Here is a 22,161-nt window from a genome sequence, read left to right as displayed (position 1 = left end):
TCATGAGAGCTCCTCCTCAGAGTCAGAGCATGAGGGCTTGCTCACAGTGGCTGCTATATGGCAAGTGCAGAGCCTTCTGGCCACCGTCCCACTGGCGGGGCCGAGCAGGTGCTCTGCTGCCAGAGCTGGAGGCCCAGCCCAGGCACCCAGATACTGCCACCTACCCCACCCTGCCCCTGCTCACTGCAGCTGCCATTCTTAGGGTCAGCTTTTCACTGTCTTCTCTGAGAAGCTGGTTTGGCCAGTTGCTCTCTTGGGTTCCTCACTGCTTTGCGATCACATCGGGGTAGGAGCCCCTGTCCTGCAACCTTGTCCTGCTGGCTTGTGATAAAGACAAAGTGGGATCGTTTATTCATTCATTCGAGTGCTAGAAACACAGCAGCAAAGTACAGAACGTCCTGTCCCTGAGGTTTCCATTCTTATGGGGCCAACGGTCAATAAATACAAGAATTAGCCCAGTATGTATGAGGTGGGGGCGGGGAAGAGTTTGTGCATGGGGACAGGGAGGGGCGGGGCAGTAGTGCAGTCATGCAGGGGGTGGATAGGGAAGCCCTGCTGAGAGGCTGACCTGAAACCATTGAGGCAGCACCTTCTGGGGAAGAGGGATGGGGAGGACCAAAGCTGGAGGCAGGAGTAAAGCTGCGTCCTTGAGCATTGGTGCAGACACCAGGTGGCAAGAGCCCAGTGATGAGGAGGTGGCTCCTGGACTCTGGGGTCAGACAGGTCGTCCTGGGCCCCAGAAGGACTTTGGCTTTTGTTCTGAGAGATTTGGGAATTTCTGAGCAGAGAGGTGATGGGGTCTGTCTTACTTTCTGAAGGGACCCCCTGGCTGCTTAGTGGGGTGGTGCGTGGGGGTCGCGTAGGCCGAAGCAGATCAGTTGGGGGATGGCTGTGATAGTCCTGGTGAGAGGATAAGCCTGGACCAGGTGAGGGGCAGCTGTAGGGACAGAGGGACTGGCTGATTCCGGGCATATTTTGCAGATGGAGCAGATGGGATTGATAGAGATAAGGAGTCCAAACTGCAAATCACCCCAGAGCGAAGGGGCAGTGATCGATCCAGAGCAGTGGGGCAGCGGCGAATAGAACCTGGGAGGGGCGCCTTTGTCTGGCGGGGCAGTGCACCTGTTCTCCTGGATGCCCCAGTCCCCGGGGCTTGAGTCCCAGGTGGGAGGGGCCCCGGTGGGAGGGGCCAGAGTAGAAGGAACTCAGAGTGGGAGGAGCCCAGGTGGGAGGAGCTCAGGGTGGGACGGGTCCCCCGGTGGGAGGGGCAGAGTGGGAGGAGCTCAGGGTGGGTGGCTGGAAAGTGAGGTCTCTGTGGGAGAAGTTCTGGGGGAAGGGACCAGGGTGCAATGAGCCCAGAGCTGGATGGGTCCTGGTGGGATTAGCCTGGGTAGCAGGGGTCCCGGATGGGAAGGGCCCTGGGGGTGGGGGGAATCTGATGGGAAGAGATGGGGTGGGGGATGCTCATCAACAGGCAATGTCACACCTGTATGGGATGGGACACGTATCCTACGTCTGAGTTTGACAAAGCCCTTCCGTACTGACTCCTCCCCACAACCCGTGAGATGGTCAGGGACACATGACACTCGGCTTCCCTGAAGATCAAACTGATTCTGAGATAGTAAAGTGCTTTGTTCCAGGTCAAGAACAAGTCTTACTTTCTGAGGGAGGAAAGTAGAAAAGGAAATCCATAGGACAGGAGTTGAAAGGCAGGCATCCTGCTCCAGATCTTGCGTTCTTCCCTGTGATAAGGCTAAACTTACACAAGATGTAAGTCCAGGAATCCTAGGATGTAAGTCCATCCTAAGGAAATCTATAGGACAGGAGTTGAAAGGCAGGCATCCAGCTCCAGATCTTGCGTTCTTCCCCTGTGATAAGGCTGGACTTACACAAGATGGTAATAGCTCAATAGCCAACACTTTTAGTGTGACTGGGTGCCAGGTGCTGTTCCATTTGGAAATATCCACTCATTCAGCCTCAACAATAACTCTGTATGCATTGTACAGTTATCCCCTTTTACAGATAGGAAAACTGAGGACAAGGTCATGCAGAAACTAAGGGGCAAAACCCAGATTCAAACCCCGGCAGCCTGGCTGCCCAGCCAGTGCATTCCTGCCATGACAACCTGGGGTGTCCTACACAGGCTGCCTGCAGGCAGCGTGCAGACAGTGCAAACACCAGGTGGTGTGGGATTAGAGGCAAAGGCTCACTCTGGCTGGGTGGGGCTGGTGAGATTTGAGCTGGGTCTTGAAGGGTCCCTGAGAAGGGTCAGTGAGGATAGTGGCGGGCCTGGTGGGAGCACAAGGTGAGCATGCAGCAGAGAACGCTGGAGAGGAGGCCAGATGGAGGAGCCAAGAAGGATGGGCAGAGGGAGAGCAGGAGGAAACCAGGACAGCCAGCCCTGCCAATGCCAAAGAGCAGGCTTCTGAGAAGGGAGGCACCAAAGGTCTCCAAGCCCATCAGTGGGTCAGTTCAAGGGGTTGACGGGTACATGTTGTTGGCGTTTTTGTTGGAGAGTTTAACAAGCCAGGGTCCACAGCTCAGTGGGCTGGGGTCTGACTGTGTGAAGCTGGCCAATGACTGGGAGGTGAGGAAAAGGCAACATACTTAGCTTGATCCCTAAAAATCTCCAGCAAACAAACCAGACCCAGGATGAATGACTAGAGCCATCAGATCACTAAGATCCATGTGGAAAGAGTCAAGTCACAGCCATTGCCATGGAGCTGAGCTCACTATAATGGTGAGAACTGACTCTGAGCCCAAGGAATTCAGCAGATGACAAAACTTTACCTGCTGAAGAGAGCAGCTAGAGTCTCCCTAACATGCTTCACTGAACTCATAGAGCAAGCACCACTTCCCCACGGAGACAGAAAAGTATCAAGCCAGCTACAGTCATTCCACAGATACGTACTGAGCACCTGTTCTGCGTGAAGCTCCGAGAACATGTGCAGAACGGGCTGCAAAGAGGTGTATAAAGGAACCACAGGGGTGAAATGCAGGCTGATGGAACAGAATAGAGAGCTCAGAAGCTGCGTTACTTCTGTGTCGAATCCATAGGACAGAGGTGGGGGGGGGGCCCAGGATGGGCCCAGGATGATTGGCTACCCACAGGAGAGGAAGGAAAGCATATCCCTACCTCACACCATATGCAAAATCAATTCCAGGTGAATTAAAGACTTAAAGTGTGGAAGGCAATATTCAGTATTCAGAAACATTTAAACATCTCATAACTGCACATAGGGAAGTATTTCTTTAAAAATTATATGTCACTGGCTATACGTGAACAGGATGATAAATTCAGCTGTGGTACAATTTAAAACTTCTAGTCATCAAAAGTACTACAAAGAAAATAAAAAGACAGACACAAACTGAAAAAAGAATTTTCAATACATAAAAACTGACACAGTTCTCATCTAGAATATAAAAGAAACAAAAAGAAAAACAGACAAAAACAAAGCAATAGAAAAATGGGCAGAAGTCAGGAATGATACTCCATAGAAGAGGAAACATGACCCATAAACAAATGAAAGGATACTCAAGGTTTCACCAGAAAAATGCTGAGTAAAAGCATGGTGAGGGACCAGTTTACCCACTAGTTTAGCAAAACTTAACTCAGATGATGGTGAGTATCAATGAGGACATGGAGCAGCAGGACTTGTAGTCTACAGCTGGCAGCAGCCTCATGGTGCTGCCATTTTGGAAAGTCATGTGGCCTTTCCTAATGAAGTTAAGGATGTACATGCCCTAAAAACCAGCAAACCCAGCGTTGGGTGCATGTCCCCATAGATTCTCTAAGATGATGCGCCAGGAACTATGGTTGAGGATGGCAATAGCAGTAGTGCTCGCCAGAGGACAAACCTGGAGAGCACCCATTGTTTGTCAGTAGGTGACTGAGCACACTGCATCGCGGATGGGACAGGAAGCACGGTGGCCACACAGATCACACATATGCTGCGTGCAAGAGCACAGCTCACAGAAGAGCCCCCAATGCCAGTCACCTGTTGCTGTGTGACGAGTTGTCCTGTAAGTGAGCAGCTGCCAATGGCAGATGTTTCCTATCTCATGGTTGCTAAAGGTCGGGAATTCAGGGGCAGCCTGAAAGGGCACCCTGGCTCTGGGTCTCTCTTGAGGTTGTAGTCAGCTGTGGGCTGGGCTGTGGCTTCCTCTTTAGCCTCAAGGGTGGAGGGGGAGGGCCTCTGCTTCCAGGCCCACGCTGTGGGCAGGTTGTGGCTTCTTGTCACCCAGGCCTCTTCGCCAGGTCACCTCCTGGCAGGGCAAGCGGCTTCTCCCGAGGTAGGGATCACCTGAGACAGAGGCTGTGGTCTTTTTATCATCTGTCACCTCCACCACCTTCCATTTGTTAGAAACAAGCTGCAGGCCCAGCCTGCGCTCAGAAGGAGGGGATGACACACGCACGTGAAGGAGGAGGAAGGGGACTGCCCTCTTGGAGTGTGACTTGGAGCAGGCAAGGCCAAACTGTGTGCTGTGTGGGTGGGTGCGCCCATGGGGACACGGGGTTCAGAATGCAGAGGAGGCACCCGGCTTTCCCACAGGCCGCCTGCACAGTGAGCTCAGTGACACCTGTTCCTTCCGATGTTTCATAGTTAATTTCACGTTATGTGCATATTTGTTTTTTTTTCTCTTAGGTTTGGTTTTATGTTTGATATCATGGAAATTATAGAAGGATGCGTTTTAGGGTCAGTTGTTCTGGGCTATTTGTTGCCCTCCTCCAGAGTGGGTACTCCGATGGCCTGGTGCTTGTTAATTTTCGCATACACCTCCCCGTCTCTCAGTGGCACAAGTCTCTTATCTGCTCGCTTTCCATGTGGGAGGTGAGGATGTGGCCCCTGCCCTCCCTGTGCCCCTCCTGGCCCCCTAGACCTCCTCTGGTCACCCTCACTAGCCTCTCCTGATCCTGGTCTGAGATCACCAGCCAACACTCTCTTAACTCTGCTCATATGTGTGCCTTCGGTAAAGCACGGTGACGCCTCTCCTGCAGAACCTCCTGTTTCTCCTGGTTGTGACCTGGTCTGTTCATCTGCTCAGTCTCTGCATATTTCTCACTAATTCATATCCACGTTCTGGCAGCTCTCCAACCTTTTCTCAGGACCTTCAGACACATTCGACTTTTTGTCAGTTTTGTCTTCTTGGAGAAATGTCTCCCAGGGCCTCTGACCTGCTCCAGGCTGGCACTCAGCTGGCATCCAAGGACCACCAGGCCCTGTCCCCCTGGGCCCCGTGCCCCTGCCCACTGTTCCCTGAGGCCTCCCTCCTGCCGGGTCTCCCTCCCTCCATCCATCTCAGAGCTCCCTCCTTCTTGGATCACTCCTTCATTCTGCTGACACAGCTTCCTGTGGCTTCGTGTGAAAAGTGCAGAGGATGCAAATCCCTGAGAGTCCTGCACATCTGAAAATGTGCTCATTTTGCCTGCACATTTAACTGATACCCCAGCTGGTTTGGGAAGGATTTCCCTCCAGAATTTTGAGACCTTTCTTCCATGGCCCTGCTGGCTTCCAGCATTGCTGTCAGCAGGTCCAGTTACCCGAGTTCTGATTCATTGTGTTTGACCTCCCCCTCCCTCCCTTTTTCTCCCCTCCCTCCCTCACTGGCTCTGGAAGCCTCATGGCTCCTTTCCTTTCCCCTCAATGCTCTGAAATTTCGCAATACTGTACCTCAGTGTGAGTCTTTCCATCCACTCTGCTGACAGGGGGCCCTCGATCTAGATACTTAGGTCTTTCAGTTCTGGAAAATTTTTTTTGTAAGATTTACTTATTCATGATAGAGGGGCGGGGGCAGAGACACAGGCAGAGGGAAAAGGAGGCTCCATGCCAGGAGCCTGATGTGGGACTCGATCCTGGGACCCCAGGATCACGCCCTGGGCCAAAGGCAGGCGCCAAACCACTGAGCCACTCAGGGATCCCCTCTGGAAAAATTTGTAAATGACTTCTTTAATGATTACTTCTCTCCTCTTCCTTGTTTCTTCCAATTCTCTTTCTGAAACTATTATTATTTGAATTAGTAGATGGGTTCAGTGATTTTCTCATATTTCCATCTCTGCCTTTTGGGAGGCCCTCCGTTGACCACCCCCCCAGCCCTTCCAGAAAGGCCCCCTTGTGCAGCATTGCCTCACGTTTCCCGGGGTCCCCACGAGCTGCTTCTTGCCAACAGTCTGCATGGGATCAAAAGGACTGTTTCTTGGTTTCACTGCCTTGGTCTGTGTCTTTCACAGTAGAGACCCTCAGGTTTCTGGGGACACTTGCTTGTCTGCCATGGGGAAGGGTCTGAGGAGCATATGTGTTTAATTTGCCATCAAGTGTCACATGGTTGCCTGTATAATTTCTTTCATAATATTAAAAAGTGAAAAAAAATAGTCCACACCCTAATAATAAATTAATACTAAAAAAAGACACTTTTCCTCCTTGTCCCTTGAAAAGAACATGGTTCTCCAAAAAATTCTCTGTGGCAAAAAGTAGCATGACACGAATATATGGATTTGTAACCAGGGTAAACTGCTGTAAAACGGTGAAAAGGTTTGGAAACTGCTTCTGCCCACCCTCCTGGCCCTCAGTCCCCGGGTTCCCGGACCTGCAGAGGTTCCTGAATGCCTGCCTGCTGGGCTGCATGCGGGGCAGTGGGTGATTTCGTGCCCCCCAAAGAAGACTGCACTCACATGTGACAAGCCATGAGTGAATGGCATCCTTGAAGCCTGCTTCAACCCCAGCACACACTGTTAGCACCCATAGGGCTGTATGTGTGAATGAAAAAGAAACCCATGAGAATTTAAAGGGAATCTGGAGAAAAATAAAACAGTAAGTGGAACATCAAGGTGACGACAAGACAGCTGCCTTCTGCTGATACCCTCTCGGAGCTCTGTTTCTTCCTCTTGGAGGCCACTCCTGCATGAGCAGGAGACCCAGGTCCCGAGGGCTGCCGAGCAGCTAGCAACACTGGGTTAAGCCTTGGGTTTGCAAGGAGAGGGAGACCATGAAGACCCACGAGCATGGCAATGCCAGTAACATCGGCAGAAGACAGGCTGCAGATTAAATCCAGACCCCACAGTCGGTATCCTGGGCTCTTCATTGCACGTCCTCGGGCCTCTCAGACCTTCACTCTTATAGGCGGCTGCTGGAAGAGTCTGTCAGACATTCAGCGCCTTGTGTCCCTTCTGCATCCAAGGATTCAGCCCTTCGGTACCTTCCTTCAGCTCTGCATCAAAGAGCGCTGCAGCCCAGACTTGTGGATGGCTCATCACTCCTCGGTTGGCACTCCGCCCCTGAACTTGTAATCTCTCCCTCTGATCTTTCAGTAGCTGTTTCTCAGACTGACAACACCAGCCCCTCGACGATGACCACCGCCAGCACTGGGCTGGTGCTGCTGGTGGGCGACGCCCTCCCATCGGCAGATCAGGAAGCTGGGGTCCACAGTTTGGTCACTTGCCCGCAGCTTGGAGCCACTTGAGGTGGAGCTGGAGCCAGAGGCCACAGGCTCACATCCCCTCTGCCCTGCGCCCTAGCCTCGCTGTCCTCAGACCCGACTTGAGATTTCAGGACCATCTGGTGACCTTGACTCTGTACAAGTGCACAACATTTGTGTATACATTGCGGGCTTGCAGTGTGGCGCTGTTTTTAAGCATGCCCCACATGCAGTCTGTCACTGGTACCGGCTGCTCCACAGACTCCGAAGTCTACCACCTTCCTGGAAGACTTCCCCACTGCCAGCCCAGCGCAGGCCCTAGCTCAGGGCCTGCCACCATGGCAACTGTCGAGCAGCATGCAGGAGGGGGTATGCCTGGGCAGGAGCAGGGCATGCTCTGTCTTGGGCATCCAAGTGGGCACACCTGCCCGTCCCTGTCCTGCGTGGCCTGACGATCAGACACAGAAGGAGAAGGCTGGAACCAGAGTGCCTGCAGGAGAGGGCAGGTGGGGCAGACAGGAGGGGGCAGGCGGGGCATCTTACAGCAGAGCTCTGGAGGGGACGCCTGTTCTTCCCTGGAGTTCTGGGCTCGCCTGGCCTTGTGCACACAGCTTTGCAAGGCTAATGCACCCACGTCTGGTTGCTGATACAGGCCTCAGGCTGGGGTTGGACAGCCCACCACCGACGTGCTCCCTGGACTCTGCTCGGGCTGGGCTCCGGTGGTAATGGAGGCTGCCCCTGCACCTCCCTCCTGGCACCTTCTGGCCTCTTCCCACCTGGCAATCTCACCTCCACATGCTAGCTGTTATAGAATCCTGCAGAGTCCCTGGTGTGTGGTTTAGGTGGATCCTGTGAGCGAACATGCTGAGGAAGGACACACCTTCACCAGTCCTGCCACCCCAAGTGTAACCAGGCCCACTGCCACACGCCCGCTGAGCCCCAGCCTTTCATAAGGATGTTTCCTCTGCCCGAACACCCTTCCTCCTGGCCTGCCTGGAGACCAGTCTCTGACTAACCTGCCCACATTTGGGTCAAGGTCACTGCCCTTTCTTTCCAGTTAGAGAAGCGCCTCATCCACCTACTTGTGCAAATGTGTGCATATTCACCAGCCCTCTCCCAAGCTGTGGGCAGGGGCCATGTCCTATCCGTCTTTGTATGTCAGCACTTGGCACAGAGCCTGGCACACAGTGGGCTTGGAGTGTGGGGATGAGAGGAGGCAGGGAAAGGATGGGCACAATTGGCCCCAGGCAGAGGGGACAGGGCAGCAGCAGTCCAGCTGGCCCCTCGTACAGCAGGGAACCCATCCAGCTCAGAAGGGAGACCATCCCTCTGCAGAGAGGCCAGCACCCCCTGGAAAGAGCTCCAAGAGAGCAACACTGCTGCCACCTCCGTCTATGCCCTGGGGACCACTTGGCCGTCTTATAGGAATGGTCAGGAGCCTGTGATTTCAGATCAGTCACATCCACAGACGCTCGGGCCGTCACTGGGCAGGGAACATCTAAACTTTATTCCTGTATCATCTCATCCAAAGCTGTTTTTCTCACGCTCAAAGAGCATCTAGAGTATGCTGTGCCTCTGGGAGCAGCTGGCTGCGTCTGGCACCAGGGCCGCCTCAGGCTCAGGCCTGGCAGAGTCCTGACACCTTGGTCACCAGCACCTGCTGTCTACACTGCAGCAAAGACCCGTCTCCTTCTTTGTCCGGGTTCTCCTACCGCCTTCACCCCCACAGGCCTTAGTTCCTGCGACTAAGTCCTGTCTCCCCCTCGGCAGGTACCACGACCAGCAGGACGTCACCAGCAACTTCCTGGGCGCCATGTGGCTCATCTCCATCACATTCCTGTCCATTGGTTACGGGGACATGGTGCCCCACACGTACTGCGGGAAGGGCGTCTGTCTGCTCACGGGCATCATGGTGAGTACCTGCCTTCGCCTGGCCCCCCGCCCTCCCTCTGATGCTGCGAGGAGTGGAGCCTTTGTGGAGGTGCCCAGGGGTCTGCCAGGCCAGGCGCCCGCACAGGGGAGGGCATATGCTGCTCACAGGCCTAGTTTCCTTCTCTAACACAGGAATATGTTCCGGTGCTGGATACGTAAGGGCCTCTTCAGGGCCCCCCAAGATGTGCCGGGCCATGACCCTGCACCCCCAACACGCACCCCCCGCCAGTGTTTGCTTGCCCCCAGGAAGCATCAGGGCTGGCAGTTAACTGTCCTCCTTTCTGCCCTGGGACCCCACAGATTTGGCACCATGTCTGAGAAGGTTTTGCTGGAGGTCACAGAGGCGGACCCCCGGACCCTGTGCTCTCCCTTGGCTGTGGTGGGGCCAGAGGGCAGGGCTGGCAGCAGGGAGGGGCCACAGGCCCCAGTGCCCCAACTCCGTGCACTGGCCAGATGCCCGTGGGGCTGGGCCTTGCTGCTCGCCAGACAGTCCCCTGGAACCACTTTTTGGGAAAGGAACCTGAGGCTCAGAGGGGAGAGCGCGCTGTGAAGCCAGGGTGGCTGCTGTGGGGTGTGGGCATGCGCAGCCCTGCAGCTCTGCTCCAGGTCCCGAGGGCACCACAGCCCTCCCCAGGGGAGGCTCTTGCACCCATGCACGTGGGTGACCATTCTTTCCTTCTGGTGCCCCTCAGACTTTTCCCTCTGAAAGAGAATGATTCATTCCTGCAGCAAAAAGGGCATTAAATCCTTTCCAGGAGTGGGGGGTGCCCCCCCCATAGCCCAGTGGCCCTTCTGGCACTGATCTTGGTGACAAAGAGGCTGAGTGCGAGTGTGGACCCCTCAGAACAGAGCAGGAGAACCAGCATAGTCATTTCCTACCTGGACATAGCCCTAGGCTCTTCTACCTGGAGCCCTCCCCCCTAAAGCTCCTCCCCCTGGAGCCCTCCCCCTGAAGCCCTCTACCCCCGTAGCCCCTCCCCCCTGCAGCCCTTCCCCCTGGAGTCCCTCCCCCTGCAGCCCCTCCCCCTGCAGCCTCTACCCCCTGCAGCCCTCCCCTTGCACCCCCTTCCCCCCAGAGCCTGGTACTGGTGCATGGTAGCAAGCAGGCCCGGAGCAGCAGTTAAGCAGAAGGCTGAGCAGGGCCTGGGAAACCCTGGGCAAGTGGAAGCCTTAGAACACACACCTCCCTTCCGCAGTGGGAGTCTGTCTGGCTCCAGTCCAGCTGCCAACACACACTAGGCAATGATCCTAACTTCGAGAGAGGAGTGAGATGCTGCAGAAGGCCAGCACCTCCCCATCCTAGAGGCTCCCGGGCCTGGGCTGTGCCTCAGGACCAGCTCTTAGCCAGGTGAGCAAAGACCCCTGGGGGACCTGTTACCATAGATACCCCCCACCCTCGGGCCCCTGCACATGGAGCAGTGCCCCATCCAGGAAGGCCCCAGATGGGCAGTGCCCGGGATCCTTCCCTCCCTAGCCTGCCCCTTATGGGGGGAGGGGTCTGCGGCGCCTGCTGGGAGAGCTGTTCTCTAGAGGGAGGAGTGATGGGGGCAAGAGGGCAGGTGAGGAGGGGCCAACCCTCCCATATCAAAACCACTGCCCAGGCCCTTCCACGGTGCATGCATGCGTAAATCTGTGTGCATCTTTGTAGGCGCTTCACCCCAGGATCACATCAGTGGCAGCCCTCAGGTCAGTCAGCTCAGGAAGAACCCCGCTGGCAATTTTCTAACAGATGTGACTTTTCTAGCTGAGTCATTCTTGTGAGGGTTTTCTCTGCCAGCCACCCTCCTGCCCCTCCCCTGCCGCCCTCTCTCCTCTCCCCTGCTTCCTTCCCTTCCCCTCCCCTCCCCTCCCCTCCTCTCCCTTGCCTCCTGACCTACCCCTCAAGGTCAGTGCCCCCCACTACAGGTAGGGCTCCCCATGCCCCAACCCTGTGGTTGCCATGGACACCTGACACCCAGAGGGGCCCATGGGGGAGGGGCTGTAAATAGTCTTAATCATTGTTTTCTCCTGGTAGTCCCAGAAACCGTGTAATTATCAACCATTAAGCAGGGTATGTAATTGTCTGAACAACGTGCAGGTTATTGGGCCAGACCCAGTGCGTTCAGGGGTTGGGCCACAGCAGCAGCTCTGTCTGTCCGCTCCTTTCCCTAAAGACCAGGAGAGGGTCACAATCAGAGTCCCCAGAGCTAGAATGGGCAGCGCCCGCAGGGCTTGAGAGCTTGGGGCCCCCAGGGCCAGGGTAGGAGCCCCATCTCAGGATGCTGGGCAGCACTGGCCCTGTGCTCCAAACCCTTCCTGAGTTTGGAGATGAAAACAGGTAAAAGCTGGGGACGCTGAGCTGGGCCTGGGGAGATGCTCTGCGACTGCAAAGGGAAGGTGAGGGAGAGGTGACCATGGCTCTGCCAGGAGGCTCAGCAGGACATCAGCTTGGGAAGAGGAGCTGCTCCCTGAAACACCGTTTGCTTTCACACCAGCGGTTACATGGAGTCTGCTGCAGGAGCAGAATCCAGCCTCCAGGCCTCCCTCCTCCATTTGTCACCATCATTTATGCCTTATTTTATTTTATGCCTCTTTAGTTAAGAACGCCTCATCCCTCCCGCCTTGGGATACTTGTTTTTCCAGATTCCAAGGTTTTCCCCACTGGAAAATGTTTCTGGAAATCAAGAAGAGGGAGGACCAAAGCTGTAGATGATTTGGCAGTTCCTTGGCCCCAGGCTGCTCCCTTCTCCTGCTCCCCATGGGCCCCTTCCTTGCAAGAAGGAGCTGGCCGGGGCAGACCAGGAGCACAGCAGGTGTCATCGGTGACTCAGGATGGGGCACATTTTTTTTTTAATTTTTTTTTTTAATTTATTTATGATAGTCACAGACAGAGAGAGAGAGGCAGAGACACAGGCAGAGGGAGAAGCAGGCTCCATGCACCGGGAGCCTGATGTGGGACTCGATCCCGGGTCTCCAGGATCACGCCCTGGGCCAAAGGCAGGCGCCAAACTGCTGCGCCACCCAGGGATCCCATGGATGGGGCACATTTTAAGGCAAAAGTCTGAATCATGGCTTTGCTCTGTAGTGTGACCCCACAGGGGTCATGCCGGCAGCTGCTTGCCCCGTCTGCTCCATGAGGTCTCCCTCACGTGCCCCTCTGCCCTGTCTCAGCTGTGACACAGCCCTGCCCACTGGTACCTCACCTGGAGAGAGGGCCACTGTCCCAGAGGAACACAGGTGATCATCAGACCACCTATGGAAGCACACGGCAGGGGAACTGGCTTCCTTAGTGCATCCTTCATCTCCACCAAAGAGTCAAAATTGACCATTACCTTCTTTAAAAAAAAAAAAAAAAAGATTTATTTATTGGGGCCCCTGGGGGGCTCAGTCAGTAAATTGTCTGCCTTCAGCTCAGGTCATGATCTCAGGGTCCTGGGATTGAGCCCCATGTTGGGCTCCCTGCTCAGGGGGGAGCCTGCTTCTCCCTCTCCCTCTGCCTCTCCCCCTGCTTGTGCATGCTCTCACTATCTCTGTCTCTCTCTGTCTGTCTCTCTCTCAATTTATTTATTTATTTGAGACAGAGAGAGAGAAAATCTCAAGCAGACACCCCGCTGAGCACAGATCCCACGACCTGAGCCAAAATTAAGAGGTGGGCCATTCAATGAACTGAGCTGCCCAGATGCCCCTTGACCATGACCTTCTGCCTCAAGTCTTGCCTGCTCCTCCCTGAACCCTGTCACCAAGTCTTTCCCTCCTCCCTGGCTCCACCCTGGCTGTTCAGGCTACAGCTGGAGTGTGTGCCCTGTCTGCTCTCTGTGCCCTCTTGTGTTCTCGATATGCGCCCCTTCTACTCCCAACCCACCCCCACCCCCCGTCTCTCCTGCTTTCTCACATGCACACTGTACCAGCAGTCTGGACTGCAGCACGCTGCCCACTACTTTCTGACCCCATCTTCACAAGGTTGCTTCTTAATGGAAATGACCAAGTGAGGCTTTATTGTTGGCGACTTCCCTAATTACATCCAGATGATGGATTTTTCTAAAAGAAAATAAAGTTGAGAGTATTCAGTGCTATCTATTCAAGTTAGACTTAGTGGTTAAGAGCCCAGCATCCTCCAGAGAAATATCCACAAGGGAGTCTTGGCATCTTTAAGTCAAAAGAAATTGAAAATGTAATCTAGTCCACCCTCCTGCCTCCATGCAGAAGTTTATCTTTATCTTATAAAATAGATGGTTCCTTAGCAAAAACACTGGCTTCTGATTAGAAGTTCCCTGCATTCAAACAGTGGGGCTGTGAGCCACGGCGAGAGCCAGTGACACTCCATCTGGACCCTGGCCATCCAAGATGGTGCATGAGTGACCTTTGGTGGGATCCCCAGTGTGATGAGTGGGGGACCCCCTCCTCTACTCCCCTCACACCCTCCCTTTCAGAGGTGACAGGAATGGAGCTCTCCGGGCCCTGGAGAGGTGATGGAGAACAGAGCCTGGGGATGGCCCCTGCTTCTCATGACCCATTTTTAACACTGTGATATGTCCCTCTGTTTGGGCTTTGAGCCAAAGTACATTCAGAACTCCCTGTGAGGGAGAGGGATCATACTAGGTCTGGTTGAGGGGAAATGGAACACACCTCTTCCCTCTAGGATAGCTTCTTTTAATCTATTTTTTGCTTGAGGAGGCTTGATTGAATCAATGACACCTATAGACCAAGGATCCAACATTCCATACATATCCCTTGAAAATTGGGCACAGTCTTCTGCCAGTCACAGATGCCAAGAAAACACAGCCCCCCTCTGAACAAGAGGGGAAGGTGAGGTCAGAGAAGTTCACAGACTCAGTCCTTCCAGCTCGTGCTAGAGATGGAGTATACTGCAGTATAGATTGTGTGCCTTTGAAAACACCAATTTCTGTTTCTAACCCATTCTGTTAGACTGATGAGCCAAAGACATCACTGATGGAGCCCTTTAGTCCTGGGACCTAAAGTGCAAACCCAGGCTTTTGGCAACTGCAGTTACAGTTTGGCATCTAGAGTCTCAGACTATTCCTCTCTTCTGTGAGGGAAGGCAGGGCCATCCAGTCCAGTGTGCAGGGCAGAGCAAGGGCAGGGTGAAGGCAAGGCGAGGGTGAGGCAGGGGGAGGGCAAGAGCAGGGTGGGGTGGGGCAGGGCAGAGGGAGACAGGAAGGAGGCAGGACAGGGTGAGGCAGGGGCGAGGCAGGGCATGGTGAGGGCAGGGGCAGGGTGACAGCAGGGGCAGGGCAAGGTGAGGCAGGGGCAAGGCAGGGCAAGGTGAGGGCAGAGCAGGGTGAGGCAGGGGCGAGGCAGGGCAGGGTGACGGCAGGGGCAGGGTGATGGCAGGGGCAGGGCAAGGTGAGGCAGGGGCAAGGCAGGGCAAGGTGAGGGCAGAGCAGGGTGAGGCAGGGGTGAGGCAGGGCAGGGTGAGGGCAGGACTAACTTCTACCCCAGCAGAGGGGTGAGCAGAGCACAGACCTCTGGGTCCCTGAGCTCACCAGCAGAAGGGAAGCAGGATGTGCAGGGCTGTGCAGGGTTCTGTTTGGGGGGAGGTGGGAACGTGTGGTGCTGTGCTCATTTCCCCGATGGTCAGGCTTGCAGCCAGCCCAATGAGAAGCTTCTGTGGGACCCGTGTGGGACCCCCGTACGCCCCGCAGAATCAGGACGGGCCTCGGGGAAATGCTGGGGCTCTGCAGGCTCCCATAAGCTGTGGTCTAAGGTGGGAGCCTTGTGTCCCCAAGGTGTCTGCAGGGGGAGTCCCTGCAGGAGCTGAGGAGGAGCTGGCTTCTGGTGCTGAGTCACAGCCCAGACTTCTGGGTACAAAGACCCGGGTGTGGAACAAGTGCTGTCCCAGAGCTCATGCCCCCCGTGTTCCCCTGGGGTGCAAGTCAGGGTGGACTGTGCCTCGGTTAGATAATTCCAGGAAGACTCTGCATGGCAGGAGCTGTGTCTGCCCTGCTCTGGTGCCACCGAGCTCTGCCCTCTTCCTGGCCCAGGGTCTGGAGCCCCCAGTGGGCTCGGCTTCTCAAGGGGGCAAGAGGGCCCGCTGCCCAGACCCGCCTGTGTGGCCCTGTGGTGCCCGGGGGGTTGTCTACTAGTTTCAAGTCCCCAGAGCCACAGCCCCACCTGCCCCATGAGCCACCGGCTGATCCTGGGGAGACTCGGTCCCTGAGGGAGATCAGTCCCAGAACTAAGACACCGCAGCTCCTCCCAGGGCAGTGGGGAGTGGGGGCGGGGGGCGGCAATCAGGGTGAGCATCCACTCCTGGAGCCCCCCAGTCTTCTGCTCACCTTGCCCTGTACTCACATGTGCTGTCTCCCCTCAGGGTGCAGGCTGCACTGCCCTCGTGGTGGCAGTGGTGGCCCGGAAGCTGGAACTCACCAAAGCAGAGAAGCACGTTCACAACTTCATGATGGACACTCAGCTCACCAAACGGGTAAAACACCACTGTTTTAACGTGGGAGCCGATGACAAGGAAACAGCCCCCTGGTTCTCACTGGGGGCGGGAGAGGGGCCAAGGGAGCCCAGGCGCTTGTGAATGGCCTGCATCTAGGGGGCGCAATGTCTCCGCATCCTGGGCTCCCATCCTCTACCAAATCACCATGTGGTTCAGGCAACCAAATAATTTTCCTGATAATTGAATCAATAGCTTTGGGTGGTGTAACCCCACCCTCTCCCCAAAGGGCACTGAACCAATCACCCATCGAGAGGCAGCGTTTTTGTTTAGGCTCAGACAACATTAGGAAGGGCAGTAGAGTCTTGTCTTTTTTTTTTTTTTTTAAGTTTGATTTAAGTCATCTCTGCACCCAATGTGGAACTTGAACTCACAACCCTGAGATTGAGAGTCGCTTGCTCTTCTAACAGAGCCAGCCAGGTGCCTCAGGAAGGCCAGTAGAGTCTTAAAAATGGTATTATGTCTAAATCCAATTCTTTTTAAAAAACCATTAAAGATGATCATCACAGCAGAGCCCACATTTTTAAATGATGTTCATCAAAGTGTCATCATCCAATCCCCCTTTGAGGCTTCCGGATAATGGTTCTCACTTGTGGTAAAGGAGGAGGAACAGTGGAGACGTGCTAGAATGGGGAGAGGGGTCAGCTGCTGGATGTCTGCCACCTGCTGAACTGTCCGGGATGAAAAGGCTGCCGGAGAAGAGACAAAAACAGGTCCTTCCAGGGGTAGAGCCAGAAGAGCAGAGCAGGAGCTGCTCCTTAATGACTGGCTTATGGAGAATGCTCTAGAGCTGCAAGCCAAACAAAGGTCAGCAAGAGGATTTCTTGCAAGACTCCTCTTTCTGAGAGGAGCATCAACCCTATGCTGGGGTCTGGGCTGCTGAGGCCAGTCTTCCTCATTTGGGACTTAAGTGTTCGGGGACTCACAAGCAACCAGATGCTGGTTTTTGAACACTGGAGAAAATATTCTGTGGTAACTGTTGCAGGAAAACGGTGTTGGCAACAGAGTCAGGGGCAGGAGGAGAGCCAGTGGCAGGCGGGCAGCCCGGGTGGCCAGCAGTTGCTGAGGCTCTGCGCTTCTCAGCAGAATTATTTATGGGGTTTGATTGTCTGGTCTTTGATTACACATATTGGATTCTTTGAAGAGGCTCCGCAGGCGTGAAAAGGAATGGGCCCAGGCAAATATCCTAGCCTCGTTGATGTTCAGGAGGCTGGACATGGCACATTGTGGCCCAGCTGTCTGCTGTCCAACAGACAGCGTCATTTAGCACCAAGGTGGCAGAACTGAGGCTGTTCCTGCAGCTTTCCGTGTGGGATTTACCCAGAACACTGTGACCCAACAGTTCCCATCAGCCATCTGATATGCATGCAAGTCCAGCTCAGCACTGAGCAAATTATTAAAGTGGTGGGGACACCTGTGGGCACCAAGGCAGAGGTGAGGGCGCACGGCTCTGCCTTTAGCACCTTCCCGGAAGCTGTTTCCTTACAGCAGACACATGCACACTTGTTCGGCCCTGCTTTGTGAAACCAAGATATACTTTATATTTCATGCCATTCCCACGCTTCCTCCATTTTCCACCCATGAGTCAGATTGTAGAGGGAAACAAAGCCAAGGAAAGCCGGTTCTCTTACAGGACAGGAAAATAAACAGTGTCTGTAGTCTGATTGTGGAAGGAGTGTACCCCGTGGTCACCAGTTTCCATCGTTCAAAAATAATCCTATAAATCCTGCTCAAGGCCACTTACTTTTTGAAAAGTAGGTCTGAAAACCAAATCAACAAATATCTTTGGCTCATCTGTGAGCGCCAGGTATCTTTTCAACTCATATATCTCACTTTTCTGAGAACACATAAATCTGCCAAAATGTCCCTTTAATGTCTTTTCCCCGAGACCAATTATGCAACGCGGCTTTTACAGATCAAGGATTCTCAAAGCTTCCAGAGGTTCTTCTCCAGAACCTTGGTTGGAAGGAAGGTGCCGGTGAATTCGTGAGCGCTGGGCTCAGCCCTCCTGAGGGAGTTGCTCCCTGGGGCCCACAGCTCGGTCCCCATCCCCTCCGTGCCTGGGGCCCAGCAGTGGTGAGCACAGCCTCTTGTGACAGCTTAGTGAAGCACCAGAGAAAGACCCAGTCACGCAGGAACTCACTGTGGCATCGTCGCCAACTTCTCAGGAGCTGACATTAGTGTATCTCAAGAGAAAAGCATTCTGTTAGGACAAATTTCGCAAACTTAATTCTTTAAACACCTAAGCAAAGAGAGAGAGAGAAGGATTGTAATTATTCATCATAAAAACTCTCAGACTTTGGTGTTCGTCTGTCCTGCTGGTCGGATGCTGCCGTAAAGGCTGCAGCCCTGCTTTGGCCGTTAGAGTCACATGGGTTTGTGTGTTTCCTGTGTGAGCAGAGAGGGGCTGGTGTTGCAGGGCAGGGACTCAGTTTCTGGTTTTCCTGGGTCCACAGCTTTCCTTCTGTCCCTCGGTTGGCTTGTCAAGTCCAGGGCAATGTCTTCCTGCATTCGCAGCAGTCAGACAATCACCCAGGAGCTTTTACTCCAGAACGGTCCCCTTTGGCTGCCTGCTGGGCTGCAGAAGCCACACACAGGAGCCATAAAAGAGATACTGGACCTTGTTTTTGCCCCCACACGATGCCCCATGTCCCCATCCCTCTGTTTTATGTGACTAAACATACCCATCCCCAGATCACTGCTGGATGCCATGTTCTGCTCCAGGGACACCACGGTGGGTGCTGGTGGTTCCTGCCCTCGGAGAGCACCTCTTCTTTCCAGAAGGCAGGGCGGGATGCCCACAGACACGTGGCCCACAGAGCAGCACGGACACGAGGGTTCTATTTCCTGGGTTGGCTCTCCATGTGGGACCTCAGGTGGCACCACATGCACCGCTAGCTGGGGGTCGTGTCTTCTTATCATTGCCATAAGGGGTTCTTGCCCCAAATACTTTATCTGAGCACATTTCCCCACGAGGTCAATGAGTGAAACCAAAAGAAAACCCTGTCTTTCCTACCCCTGTTCCTTCCCTCTGACTTCCCTGGTCTCCAGGCTGGGAACTTATGGCCTTGGGGACTCTTGTGTGCTCTGGACCCACAGGGCCTGAGCAGCTCCCGAGCCTGCTTTCCGACCCTGCCCTGCCTGTCCCCGCACACCAGCTTCTCCGGGTCTCCGCTCACCACACTGAATGCCATCACATGTCCTGTCATGGCCTCCTGACCCCAGTCTTCCTGTGCTTTGCTTCCTTCCCTGTGGGGCCCCTTAGGCTCCAAGACTTAGCTGTGAACATATCACCCACCACCCACTCACACCCTTACCCTTCCTTGGACCTACTGATCAGGGCTAAAGAAACCTTTTCTTTCATTTATGAGCATATGTGAAAGTTTTATCAAATCCTGCTGGAAAAAAACCCTTTTCTTCCAGCAGCAAATTCAAGGATTTACTCATCACAGATCTTAATCTCTTCAAAACTTACCCAGTAATCGATTGACCAGTTACCAAATACTAATCCTCCCCAGAGAGTGCCCATAAATGGTCTCGGTCACAGAGCTCTGGACAGATTGGGGACAGGTTCTCTTTAGTAAGAGTCCTACAAACACTGAGCTTCTGAGCTGGAGGGAAATCTCAGGGACGAGTCTCAGATCCAGAGACGGGCAAGTGTGGGTGTGCAACAGCAAACTGTGTCCAAGCTAGGGTGGCTGCATATTCTCAGGCCTGCATATGGCCCAGCCACAACCCTGAGGGTTTCCTAGAGCGATCAGCTCCTGAGAACTGGGCATGGTGGTGAGGGTCCCAGGCCTGCGTGTGAGAAAGCCAGTCTGCCTCCACACCAGCTGGATATCATGTGGATGGCCCCGGACAACTGAGTACCACCCTTCACCAGGTTGCACGGGGCAAGGAACTGTAAATGCCAGAGACCACCCCCAGAAACCCACCCTGCCTCAGGGCCCGGCCCAGGCTCCTGCTGGCCATGGGGCAGAAGCCAGTTCCAAGCATTGAGGTGGCTTCCAGGTGCAGGCACAGAAAGCTGAGTGGGGCGTGGACAGGACTGCACTGGACGGAGAGAGGAAAGGAAGCCAGCAGGAAGTCTGTGGGTTGGGGTGAGGGGGCAGTGGAGCTGGCAGGGAAGAGAGAGGCCCCACCCAGTTCTATCCCTAACAGACTCCAGACAGGACGGACCCACAGGGTTTTGGACCGTGATGCTCACCAGCCCTCGGCTCCCCTAGATCCAAGCTGGGAGGCTCCTGGGACTTATTCCTGTCACAGCCACTCCCCAGGCCTGCTCTGTGTCCTCTCCCGTCCCCCTCCCAGGGAGCTTTCTGGCAGCTACTGGGGATACTGGTGACTTCTTCCCTGGAGGGTCGCCAGAGGGCTCCCTGAGGCTTCACAAGGGGGTACGAGGGGGAACAGGGCAGGCTCCTGTTGTAGGCTGTCCCATGTCCTCCTGCAGCTGACCGCCCTTGGCAATACTGGGCAGGAGCTCACACTGGCAGAGGGATGGCCAGAGCAGGCTGCAGCATGGTGACTGAGTCAGGAGCTCCAGTGACAGACAAGTGTGTTCTGTGCTGTTTTCTTTGGAGGGAGCAGGGAACACTCACATGCAGCCAGGGACACCCATGGAGCGGCCGTGAGGTACAGGGCCCGTGGGCAGGCTCTGTGCCAAAGAGGAGATAACAATTCCACCCCTTTTGTGCGGCTTCTCCGAGGGCTAATGAGACTGTAAACACGGAGCCCAGCACATTGTAGTCCCTCAGCAGGTGTCAGCTGCCACAGCTGCTACCTGCCAGACAGAGATGGAGGTTGGGCTGCTTCCTTGCCCAGGACCTGGGAACCTCAGAGCAGCTCCTAAAGTGTGAGGGTCACCGAGCCCATTCTCTGGCCCCTGCCAGGCTGGAAGCACACAGGTTTAGGGTAGAGAACATGGGGACCCTGGCAAGCCATCAGCTGTGTGCATGTCTGCTTGGGAACAGAAGAGCAGACAGGACCGTGTGAAGAGTCCTCAGGCTCCTGAGCCCTGCTGCCCACCCCACCGCCTCAGGAGCTCAGCGAACCCCAGGAGGGGTACACGACCTCACCGGCTCCCACCTGGACTGTGGTCAAAGCCCTCAACCCCATGACCAGAGGGAGCCCTGGTTGCAGCATGTACTGTCAGCATCAGGGGGCATAGTGCGGCTATAGGGCTGTTTCCTTTCCTCCTGCAGACACTGATTCACGTAGCTTTGTGCCAGGCGGTTAGCTGTCAGTCCCGAAGCGGCACCAAGCCTCGTGCCTTCCCGAAGACACGGGCCTCCTGCCCAAACCCACAAAGTCGCTGCGGCTACCCGGCTGTGCCGTGACTTCCCAGGCTCCCACTCGGGCTAAGGGCGCCGTGGGGCCTGGACTCCTTGCCTCCGTTATGTGGCCAAGTGTGGGCCCTGATGAGTGAAAACGAATTGCGAATGTTTTTCCAATTCCTTGACCCTTGATCCTGGGAAACAGAAAACGGTATTTGTGTGGAGATGAAGCCTAGTCAGGAGGAGCTGCAGACCGCACGGAAACCGTATGTTCTTCTTGGCCCCGGCTCCCGTTCGGACTTTGCCCTCAGCCAGCTGCGGGACTCTGGCGCTCACGACCTGTCCTGGACACCGTGTCCTCCTATTTTACACAGGGGTCTGGACTGTGTGCAGAATTCGTGTGTGTGTGTGTGTGTGTGCATGGTTTATGGAGCACAGAAATCCACTTTGGCTCAGTTTACCGTTCGTAATGTCACGGTGTCACTCTGTGTCTCGGTTTGTTCGTCTGTAAAATGGGGATCATCCTAGCTGCTGCCTGGTGAGTTTATGGGGAGGAGGACCTGAGAGGCGCGGGAGGAACCCAGATCGTGGCCGGCACACCATCCGCATCAGGGATCTCCTCCTTCATGCCTCCGGACAACAACTGTAGGGGATGGATTTCTCTCTCTCTCTTGATAACTATGCATTTATCCCTAACCTGCTCAGTAACTGCAATAATGAGCATGACCTGCAGGCTTTCCAGTTTCACCCATTTGCTACCCACCAGCACCACCTTGCGCAGCTCTGCCAGCCTCCCGGAGCAGACATGTGGGCAGCGGGGGCTCTGTGGGCAGCGGGGACTCTGCCAATCATCCTAAAAGCTGAGAGGGGTTTTTTTCCATTTTTCTGTGAGGCCGTCCTTGCAGGCTAAGCACCCGGGAAAACCAAAGAGTTCCCACCTCAGGGGACGTGGGCAGAGAGAGTGGGGCAGTGGGGGGCCGTCCTGAGCGTCCCTTGTCTGGGAGGCTCCTGTCCAGTCTGGCTGTGGTCAGACCCCACCTGCCCCGCCTCCGCTGCTCACCTGGACCCACCACGGCTTCCTGCCGGGTGAAGAAGCACCAGAAG

The 22,161-nt window shown here is 55.0% G+C and overlaps 1 protein-coding gene across 7 annotated transcripts in view; it reads left to right on the top strand.

Annotated features, from left to right (window-relative positions):
* KCNN3 (potassium calcium-activated channel subfamily N member 3) overlaps positions 1-22,161 on the top strand; it is a 133,180-nt gene that overhangs the window by 96,356 nt on the left and 14,663 nt on the right. For all 7 annotated transcript variants that reach the window (XM_077900858.1, XM_077900857.1, XM_077900856.1 and 4 more), the window contains 2 exons: positions 9,184-9,325; positions 15,656-15,766. In XM_077900858.1, coding sequence (XP_077756984.1) covers positions 9,184-9,325; positions 15,656-15,766 — 253 coding nt within the window. The remainder of the gene's footprint in view (positions 1-9,183; positions 9,326-15,655; positions 15,767-22,161) is intronic.

Source organism: Canis aureus, chromosome 6 (genome assembly GCF_053574225.1).
Source record: "Canis aureus isolate CA01 chromosome 6, VMU_Caureus_v.1.0, whole genome shotgun sequence".
In the NCBI taxonomy this organism is placed as follows: domain Eukaryota; kingdom Metazoa; phylum Chordata; class Mammalia; order Carnivora; family Canidae; genus Canis; species Canis aureus.
This window is presented reverse-complemented; position numbering and strand designations above follow the sequence as displayed.